Source organism: Aythya ferina (genome assembly GCF_964211825.1).
Source record: "Aythya ferina genome assembly, chromosome: 6".
Lineage (NCBI taxonomy): Eukaryota > Metazoa > Chordata > Aves > Anseriformes > Anatidae > Aythya > Aythya ferina.
This window is the reverse complement of record NC_140303.1, coordinates 30,570,249-30,581,033: the sequence shown is the minus strand read 5'-3', so window position 1 is coordinate 30,581,033 and position 10,785 is coordinate 30,570,249. Positions and strand designations below refer to the sequence as shown.

At 48.9% G+C, this 10,785-nt stretch overlaps 1 protein-coding gene across 9 annotated transcripts in view; it reads left to right on the top strand.

Annotated features, from left to right (window-relative positions):
- Positions 1-712: 712 nt before the first annotated feature.
- BIN1 (bridging integrator 1) overlaps positions 713-10,785 on the top strand; it is an 86,997-nt gene continuing 76,924 nt past the window's right edge. For 5 of the 9 annotated variants that reach the window (XM_084524233.1, XM_084524230.1, XM_084524228.1 and 2 more), the window contains exon 1: positions 713-927. In XM_084524233.1, coding sequence (XP_084380359.1) covers positions 844-927 — 84 coding nt within the window. In that variant the 5' untranslated portion in view covers positions 713-843. The remainder of the gene's footprint in view (positions 928-10,785) is intronic. The other 4 variants (XM_084524231.1, XM_084524229.1, XM_084524226.1 and 1 more) reach the window with 1 other exon arrangement.

Below are 10,785 nucleotides of genomic sequence, written 5' to 3'. Positions count from 1 at the left end.
CCAGGATTTTGGGGGAACCCAGCTGAGTGAAGCACTCCGGGCAGTCATGGCTGGATTTCTCCTGGTAGGTGCCTGGCACTGCCATGTCTTCTGCAGTGCTGCTTCACTCCAGCAGCGCGGCGACTCCTGAGTTGGAGCAGCCGTCACCTGCAGCCACGTTGGATCCAGTTCGTTGTACAAAACCAAAAGCGAGCACAAAGCTGCGACTGCAGCACATTGGAAGCTCTGTGCAAAGTAATTATCCACCCTAATGTGCCTGTGAACGAGCCGGTCAACTGATTATTTGCAGTTTTCAAAGAGAAGAAGCTGAGGTGATGCAGTTACCTGGGGCCAACAGTAAGCTGTCACGTGAGGCACAGACAAAATTACAGGATGAAATCCGGAATTTCAGCTTGCTTTCTACATGGAGGGGGGTTGATTCACTCGCATACCGATTTGTCACATTATGTTTTTCAAAGGTACAATCTGAAAAGCATCGAAGCCCAGCGTGGCCGTGAGCCACCATGCCCGGCCACCATCCCTCACGGGGCTGCCAGCCCAAATCTGACCGATGCGCAGCACCGGCCACAGCTGCAGCCCCCTCAGGGTCCCTCCTTTCGGGCTGGAGGTTTTACGGAGGGCTCTCCCCTCACGGAGGGGACCCGGGCCCCCCGCCACGCCCGGCTGCGGCCTTGCGGGGGCCGCTGGGGCCGGGTGGCGGGGCGGGGCGGCCGGGCTGAGGCGGCGCGGAGCGGCCGCGCTCGGTCCCTTTAAAAGGCGGCGGCGGCGGCGGCCGTGGCCATTGTCTCCCGCCGGGTTTTTTCCCCCCCTTTCGCCGCCGGCTGCCCGGGAGAGGAGCACAAGATGGCCGAGCTGGGCAGCAAGGGGGTGACGGCCGGCAAGATCGCCAGCAACGTGCAGAAGAAGCTGACCCGGGCGCAGGAGAAGGTGAAAGGGGGAGGCTCGGCGGTGGCGCGGTGCTGCGGGGTGGGATTGGGATTCCCGGAGCCTTTCGCTGTCCTCCAGCCCCCTGCCCTGTCGGCAGCCGGGGGGGGGTTTGTGCTGGCCGCCCCGCAGGGCTGGGGTCTGCGAAAGGTGCTGGGGTGAAGGACGAGCGCAGCCTCCCGGGCCTAACGCTGTGCTGGTGCTGCTGCCGCCAGGGAATTGGGCTGGTTTGCTGGGGCTGGGGATGTGCTTCTAAAATGTAGGGGGCGAGGAGCAGCCCCGGCGGCTGCCCCCTGCCTGCCCTGCTCCAGCAGCCGGGGCTGCGGCTGCAGGGGGTGAGAGGGCGGCAGAGCCGGCCCCCGGTGTGCAGCCGCGCACCCCGAGCTCCTTGCGGCTACTGATGTGCTCTAGCCACCAGATGGCAACCATATTTTTGGTTAATTCTGAGGTAGGTGGTGCAGGCTGGGCTCCTGGCCTGCTGCTGAACCTGCTGCGTGTATCGATGCGGCTGGCGGGCCCTTCTCCTGCCTCTTGTCTGAACACACACGCAGGTGCATTTCCCAAAGGAGGAGTTTTCCACAAAGTCTGGAAGTCCATCATGTGTCCTTGCTCATCCCCAGTCACCGTAAGGGGATATGGGAGCAATAGCAATTAAGAGCTTTGCTGCGGGTTGTAGGGGGCTCGCATGATGTGGAGTCGGTTGTTTGTCGCTTCACGCAGCGAGTTTCCCTCTGAGGAGAAAAAGAAAACAAAACCCAAAGCGCTTGCCTAATAAGCCGACGCAAATTCTAGGCCCTTTGGCTGTTGCCATCCGAATACAAACGATGCAGCTTTGCTCTCTCGGTTCTTCAAAAAAAAAGAAGAAGCAAAAAGGCATTGCGTGGTTTATCTGACTGGCTCCTTCATACTGCTGGCACTTCGTCTCCAACAAGTCCTCTTTTATGGAGCATTTGGTATTTTACAGTTGTCTTGAGGGGACAGGCTCTCACCAAGACAAGCACATTAATGCAAGCTTGCAACTTACGAGGAAAGGCACAGTAGACCACGGAGTGAAGACGTCAGTGGTTATGGCATGATGCTGGTATTAGTACTGTGGCATTTGATCTGAAACTGTAGATACGTGCTGCTGTTTATCAGGAAGGTTAAACCACACATCGAGAGATAAGGACCAGGTCTTTAAAAAAGAGAAAAGGCTAAACAGAAACCTGCAGAGGTATGCCTGGGTGCACAACAGACGAAGCACTTAAAAAAAAATACTGGATTTTTCTGAAGGGAAGCTAAATGAGTTTGAACTTTCCTTTTTGAGGCAAGAATAAATTGAGGCTTAAACAAGCTGACAGTGTTCCTTTGACGTAGCCTCTTTCAATCCGAATTTAGGATAAAAATTCTTTCCTTCAGAGTGCTATCTCCCTCCCAACTTCGGCCCTAAGGCTTTGACTTCGGCAATTTCCTTCATGGTGAATTTAAGCCTTGTGTTAAGCAAAGAATGATGTCTTTTTGTTCAATGCAGAATTCACACTGAAACGCTGTACACATCCTTTTTTCCCTTCTGAGATGGCTATTATGTAAAGCATGTAAGATATTCTTTCAGAAGTGCTGTTTGTTTTGAGCCTTTCAGCAAAACTATAAGCTATTTTTGGAAGGCACTTTCTCGATTCAACAGGAAATATGGGGCAGAATGGTTGACTGTGCTGTTTGCAAAGGGGTGGTGCACCCTTTTAACCCCTCTCTTTATTTAAATGTAGCCTCAAGTTGTAATACTTGGCCAAAATTTGCCTGTTGTCCAGTGAAACATATCAATAAGTTGATGCATCTGTTGAGAGGAGTGTACCTGGCCGAAAGAACTCTTGCAACTATTGCGAACTTGTACATCATCCTTCTCAACAGCTAGGAGATTTGGGCTGAGTTGGACTTTGTTCATCCTATTGTTATCTGAAGCATTTTCAGACCTGGACTTTGAGCTCAGAGCCTTTCATAGGTTTTCAGCTTCTTAAAACGGAGTAAAATTTTAATGCCTCCAGTGTCGTAGTATCTTGGAGAGCCCAGTCTTTGCATGCTCTTTTAACTTTGCCAATGAGTATTTGACAATAAGGATTTGAAAGTTTTTGTCCTTTATGTCTGTAATCTCAATTAAAATTTATGTTTCTCCGTAGTCAGTTTTTATCTTATATTTTGGAAAATGTTAAAAATCCTCCCTATTTACATAGTTCTCATCCTGTTTGAAGAGTGTCCCATTCTTGGATGTGTGAATCTGCACATGCACAAACATTTCTGTTTTAAACAAAATAAAATCACATCTCAGTGACTTGCTGCAGTCCTGGTGTCAGGTGCTCTCTCTGGGACAGTCCAGGAGTGGGTTGAGTTCACGAAGCAAATGGACCGGGTTGTTGCTGCTTGGCTGGCAGCGGGAGCCCCCCGTCCCGGGATCAAGCTCCTTGCTTTCCCCCAGCAGGTTCAGCGGGGATTCAGAGCAGGGAAAAAAGGGCATTGGCTGCAGGGAGGTGGGCTCAGGGATCTGAATTACTCAGAGATTCATAGACATTTCTGAGGAGACAAATTGTGAAGTTGACATTGGGCTTTTCTCTGGAGGTTTTTTTGTGTGTGTGTGTGGAGAGGAGTGGAACGGGATGAGCTGTGTTTCCCTTTCTAGATGTCGCAGCTTCCCACAGTCGGTGTGTCCTGCAGGGGCTGTGCTTGCTGTTTTCATTTGGGCCAAGTTAGAGATCTGAAACCAGGTTTCTGTGGGGTTGTTCTTTTTGCCGTGGTAATAGACTGTCGTATTTTTTCATTCTTTTACTCTGTACCAACACGTCAGTGCATCCCCTTTTCTCCCTCAATTTCCCTCACCAAAGGGGAAGGATTTGGCCCAGGACCTGATGAAGTTCAGCTGTCCAAACCCCCTTGTGTCGGGGGTGCCGCTGAGGTTGTAGACCCTGCCACTCATTGCCTTGTTGTGTTACCATGAGATGTCACTTCTGCTTTCTGTTCCTGGCTCGCTTTATCCCAGCGATGTTTACCCTTGCGCATCTTTGCAGAGTTTCCCCAATTAAACCTTCCGTCAGAGCATGGTTCTGGCTGCACAGCCCGAGGAGTTGGACTGTGCTCTTGGCCTCGCAGGGCTGCTGTGAGCCTAGCTGGTTAGAGCTAGGCTTGCCAGTGCTCGCTCCCTGTCAGCTACAGAGCAAAAAATCATATGAATGCCAGTAAACCAAAGGTTTCACTAAAGTATTTGCAGCCTGGCGATGAGAAATAGCCAAGGACATTGGCCTTGAGAAGGAAGGCAGAGGAGTGCTTTTGGCAGGCTGATGTGGCCTGGTTTCCCAATTCTTTTTTAAATTAATTTTTCTCATGTAACAATTTCAGTAGCAAAGGGAATGTCCAGAAAGGATCTTTTCCTTTCCCAGGATCTTAGGCTTTGTTTCTCTTCCCTTGATATCCATTTGCTGTGAACATGAGAAGGTTGTGAATTGAGTGGAACACAGTTTGCAGGAGGCATGGCTTGCATTTTAAGCTTGCTCTCAGAAGATACTTTTTTTTAATTATTTTTTTTTTTTCTTAAAACCCACCAGAAGCTGGAGCATGACAGGTGAGAGCACCTGGCCTGAAATCTTTTTTCTGTTGAAAGAGGGAATCTATATCAAGGAACAGCAACCAAGAACCTTAAACCACGTGTAAATGCAGATGTTCTGCTGTCAGGAGGCTGCCAGCTGTGTGGAACCTCTGCAGAAAGGAGGTTTTAAGCACAGCAGGGTGCATGCAGAAAGCTCTCTCCTTCAGAAGCCAGCACCACATCTACCTGGCTGGGAGGAGGGGAGTTCCGTCCTGATTGATCCTTCAGCAAAAAGCTTCAAAGCTTCTGCAGTTTTCACTTGGCTTTGCATAGGATAGGACGGTTTGGTGGCAATTAACCTTGTTGAATCAGGGAAGTACAAAATGTGAGACAGCCTGACAAGCTGCAGGAGTTCTCTTGATGATCTGGCATGAAACTTTTTTTTAAACTCCCGGAGAGCTCCCTAGGAAAGGGCTTCTTCGTGTTGGCTTGGTTTCTCGAGAGGGTAAGGCTAACGTGACAGGTAGAATCTCAAAGGTACTTTGTGTCTAGAGGTTGCTGGAAAACAGGCACTGGAGAGAGATCTGAATTCATGCCCCTCACGTACAGATGCTTCCAGTATGAGCTCAGGCTGCATTACTGGGTATCGGGTAATCTGCATGGGGCAGGGAGGAGGCGAAATTGGAAACCAGGCTCCACATGTTTCCTTGCCATGGAATGGGTTGACTGGCAGGGCATTTACATTGCCCTGCTGAAGGTGCCCCTCTGTCTGCGGCGTTGGCAGCAGTTGTCTTTTAAGCAGAATCTCATGGATGGATGAATTTTTTTGTGGTTGGAAAAGGCCCAGACGTGTTCCTGCTCACTCTCAGCCCCGTGAGCTCTGATCTGACAGCCAGTCCACTTCAGCACAGCTCTTGTGAGGTCAGGTTCACAGAGTGGCTGTGAGGTCTCTTTTCCAGTGCAGAGGTTTGGTGAGGCTCTAGGCAGACTAGATTTAGTGCTGCAGAGCTCATCAGTCAGGTAGGTGCCTTCAGACCTGTCTGTCCTCTCCGTCCCTCGTGCATGTTGATTTTTCCAGCCACAAATGTTGTTTTTTGCAACATCACAAGTGCTCTTGTCACATAACTAGCCAAACCATTCAGGAAAGCAGCCTGAGGTGTTTGCTGTCTTGCAGGACTGGGGTTTTGGGGTGGAAGGCAATAGTAACAAATAATGCAGGTTTTGTTTAATTCCTGACCCTGTGGGCAGACTGACAAGATCCTGCTGTTTGGGCCCAAACGTGTCGTAAAGCTCCTCTTCCAGAAACTGTCAGAGAAACAAGAAGGTGACTGAGGCTGACAGCTATCAGCGAGGCTATTTTTTCCCCTGTGTGGTGGTGGCAGGACACCTGAGCCGCGTGCCGTGTGAGTCCTGCCCTTCGCAGGGCTCAGCTTACAGTGCTGGCTGCCTACCTGTGCGTGCCGGGTCTGGCCTCCTCCCCACGAATGTGCACGGGCAGCTTGACGGTATCGTGGAGATGCACTCGGTTTGCCCAGGCAGAACGGGCTCTGGCAACCCAGTCTTCACCTGGCTGCAGCCTGAGGGCTCAGCACGGGGGGCTTTTAGGAAGCCCTGGCAAAGCCAGGGAGCGCAGACCTGCTTTGGGATCAGGCTGCCTTGCTCTGCGCTGGGTTTGGCCAGGAGTCTGCATTGTCCACCTGCAAGTAATGAGATGGGAACAAGTGCTGAAGTATGAATAAAGCTTCCTAGGAGAGCTGCTGGCAGGTGGAGTAGGGACCAAGGTCCGTTTTGACGTCAGTCTGTGCTTTAGGTTTCTCTTGAGGGACTTCGTGTTTGCTTTTCTTCAACACCTGCAGTACTGAATGTGTGAGTGCAAGCAATACCCTTCCGGTGTTCATATTCATGCTGAAAGGGGTCGTTTCTCCGAGGAGGGGACTGGAAGAGAGAAGAGAGTCATTTACATTGTCCTGCTAGTTAAAATCTATTTTAAACACGCTATTAGTTGAGCACGTAACGTTGCCAGGACAGGAGCGAGGGACCTCTGCAGAAACGCTTGGACTGTTGGCAGTGGTGCAGGGGATAGATAAATCTTGGCAGGTGGTTTTTCAGCAGGTGCATGCGAGTGACTGATGGGTCTTGGACAGCTCAGGTGTCCCCTGGAACATCTCCTGGCTTTGCTGCCTCTGGAGCTGCTTGATCTTCACAAAGCTGACGAGTGCTGCAGGACAGGTCCAGTCCCTCATTCCTAGGAAAAAAAAAAAAAAAAGGAAATACAGTAATTAGCAGAAAATAGGATTAATGGATCTTTTTTTGATTTAGGTTGCAGTTTTATTTTGCCAACTTGCTTGTGTAGTTTCTTAGCTGCTGCTCAGAAAGCACAGCTTTGATTTGCACTTCTGTGCTCTGAAGGAGCTGTCCTGGTAAATGCAAATAGGAGCAGCCCAACCTGAACAGTTTTCACAGTTGTTTTATTCTCTCTTCCCCCACCTTTCTCCCTCCCAAGTTCCTCTGTGACTGCTGGGAGCACTCGAGAGGGTTTTGGCCACCGGTTATATCTTGAAGGACTCTTGGAAGCCAAGACTCAGGGCGTTACACAGACCTAGACAGGTCTCAGTCATTACGAAGCAGCCGTGGCAAGCTCTAAGAACTGAGGAACAGGTCATATGCTTGCAAAACCCTACACAAGTACACGTGTGTAACGGATTTTTTTTTTTACTATTTAGGATGTGCTGGAGTAAGCCTGCTCAGCCCTGGGGCTGGTAGGTTAAAGCCTTTGATTAGGCACTTCTAGAGGGGCACATTAATTGAGAGGCACTTAGGAGAGTCACAAAAGCTAGGCAGTGCTGCCTTTCTTTTTGCCCCTTTCCTCGGTAGAAAGGAGAAGTCTGGGTGGCAGTTTCTTAATATAGGCTGCCAGGCGGGATGGAGAGTGCAAACTTTACCAACAGGGAGGAAAGCAGAGCTTAACAGCATCTAATCCTGCCGTAAAACCACGGGCTGCGTTTAATCTCTTGATGATACGCAGATATCAAAGCCTGGCCTCTCTGCAAAGATTTGACCTGCGGGTTCAGAAAGCTGGTAACCTGTTTGGAAGTGATTTCATTTTTTTGCCAGTTCTTTGTTGATCGTGTTGGTTTTATGCATTTTAAGGAGGTTTAGAACTTTTTGGTAGAATTGCCTAAGAGATATGCTAGTTTCCAGTCTTCTTCTAAGTTACCTTTTCAGGAGGGAGATGAGGGGCTGGAATAGCTGAAGTACCAACACGTTTCACTGGGCATTTCCTAGCGCTTTGCTTTCAAACTGGATTAGGCAGAAGTGCAATACTTGCTTGCCAGCAGGAAGGGAAAGGGAACTTCAGTCTTACAGTGACTAGAGTGTTTGAAAACAGAGCTAAAAGTGGTTTTTTTTTTTTGTTTTGTTTTGTTTTGTTTTTTTTTTTTTCTTCAAGCCATTTGGCATGATCGCACGGTTGATAAGGCCAGAAACAATAATGTGTCACTTAACCAACTCAGCTCAAAGCTGATTGGTATCTGCAGAATGAGTGATTGTATCCCCTTGGGTTCCTTGGGAATGGCGCCACTGATGGATGTGCATGTATGCAGAACACACAGACTTTATGAAGTATAAAGGCTGGGATATGAAGATGGTGTAGATCTCTGCATCTTCTTCCTTAACAGAAATGCTGACGGTGTAGCTCTTTGGTACCCTTGCATGTGACACATTCCTGTAAATTGTGGTAAGTCTTGTGACACTGCGAGTTCCAGGAGGCTGAGTGTAGAAGGACCGAACTTATTTCTATCCCTCCTTCCTCAGCCATTATGAGGGATAAAAGGAGCAAAAATGTGAGGGGGAAAATAGTATATGAAAAAAGAAATGCAGGGAATTAATTTTCTGTAATTTGTATGCTTAGTGCATGATGTTTGAATTGTCATGCAGTAGGCTAGTGTCCAAGGCAGATTCCTTCATCCCATCCTCTTTGGGTGGTGGAACGTGGCCCATCTGGTCCCAATACTGATTCTGACACAAGACCAGAAAGGGGAGCGAGTTGTGCCAGGGGACAGCATGTTTAAAGGGTTACTTTGGAAACAGATTTGGGGGAAAAAAAAAAAAAAATGGTGAGAAAAGTGCCAAGCTCTGTTAGGGAAACAATGCTCAGGAAAAGTTGTTTTTTTTTTTTTTTTTTTTTTTTTCAGATGTAAAAGTATATTTGGGGTCTGCACGGAAATGCTCCTCAAGGTATAGGCTCCTCAGTGGAGGAATGAACAACCTACTTTGTACACTGAGCCAACGCGACTGGGGACTTTTTTTCTTTTGCCTCCTTAAGCTGAGTAGCCATTACAAAATGAGCCTAGCTGTGTGTTAATGGACGTAAACCACTGCAAGAAAGTACCCGTGCTGATAACATTCGTCCTTGTGACGTGCAGCCGGCATGGCTGCTTGTTAGCACCAGCACTGAGACCGCGTTATGTGTTGCTGAAAATGGACATTCCCCATCCTGTAACTGTTCCAATGTAAGTACTGGACAGCCTCGGTTAGTTAAGATGCTTCTGTTTTATTTCAGCAGAATCCATATTCAAGTTGCTTTTTAGATAACTTTTCCAGAGGTTCAGTAAGGGTGGTTTTGTAGGTAGGGGTGCAGGGCTGTTTTTGAACGTCGGAAAATTCATGAAAATGCATAAGCCACAGGAATTGTGAAAGAGAGACTGGCTTTCTTTGGAGAAGAAGAGCAGCTGTATGTGCAGGGGCTGAGAGGGGAGAATGAGGACCATGGTAGGAAGGGCAAGGTCAGAGAAAACTGAGGGTGATGTGATGAGTTGATTGTGGGTGCTGCATCAGTGCACTGCATCCGGGCTGCTTATAGACTAGGGCTTGTCTGCAGATGGGTACTGGAGTCAAGTGCTGGACTTAGAGCTTTTTGCCAAGCTGGAGGCTTTTGCTCTTCATTCCCTGACCCTCAGTGAACATAAATAATTGCGGAAGGAAGTGAGCATTACCAGGGCTGGATGACATTACGGTGTGGCTGTGGGTATTAGTAGGTGAAAAGAGCTGGGCTGCTCTGCTGGGTCCTTAGAGCTGGGGTGGGAGGATTTAAGTGGGGTGCCTTGGAAGCAGCCCATCCTGTATCTCCAGCTCGGGCCTGACTTGTTGAGGAGGCTCCCTGCGGGGAGGCATCGTGGGGCTTTTCCTTTCCGATGACAATATGGACAAATTCTTAGCAAGTACATTGGCAAGGAAGCCGGGGGCTTACACCCGCTTGCAGAAGGAGAACTTTGCCCATCAGGCCAGGCTCTCAAATTTACTGTTACTCATCCTACAACTCCTCTGAAGGCAGGCCTCTCGGGGGAAAAGAAGAGCTGTTCAAAAGCTGCTCCCTTCTGGCTTTTTGTAGTCTGTGACTCCAGATTTTTTTCACTAGAGGATAACACGTGACTCGCTTTGGAAGAAGCAACAAGAGATAATCATCTGTGTTGCTCCACATGTTCCCACTTTGCTGGGACAAGCCACATCCCGTATCCCAACGTGGCCGTGGAGGGCAGCGTTCCTAAAGCTTTCTTTTGCGTCTGATCCTCTGCTGCTGTCTCCTTCTGACTCAGGGAGATCCAGCTGCTGATCCAGATGTCTGCCTTTTCCCTCTGCCCAGCTGTGTGTTACATGTTCCAGATCCATCCTGCATTTCAGAAATTCCCATCCCTGTTCAGCAAGGCAGCCAGCAACCCTTACAGGAGCTTTCCTAGCCTCTTAAGGGTTCTGCGTCTAGCCTGTGGCTTCTGGAGTCCCTTTGCTCATGGCTCTGCCTTATAAGAGCTGCTCTGCCCCCTCTCCTCCAGCACACACCTGCTCCTTTATCTCTTTCTTCAGCTCAGCATGGCCCCAAATGCCTTTTGTGTTTTGTCCTGATTTGGTTACTTCATTTTGCATCAGTGGCTGCATAAAAATAAAAATACTTCTTGCAAATGTATCAGCACTTAAAATGAGGGTTGCTGGGGAGGAGGCGGAGGACATGAGAAGGGGGATTTGTGCAAACAGCACTATTTATGTTATCTGTTCCTCTTACTAGTGTTACTGTCGGCTATAGATAGGGTTTAATTAAGCGATGTTAAATGCGTACCCAAGCAATAGACGTGGATGTTGCTCAAGTCCTGGTGCCTGGAATGTCACACTGATGCCAGCTGAATTAAGTGCTGCCATTTGGCATTATGAGCTACCCAGCTTCAACGCAGCTACAACCCAGCTCCATAGTTGTCTGCTTTTTTGGTCTCTGCTTTGATACCTAAATCTCAGCAGGAGTGTTTAAAAGGAACCTGGGCTTG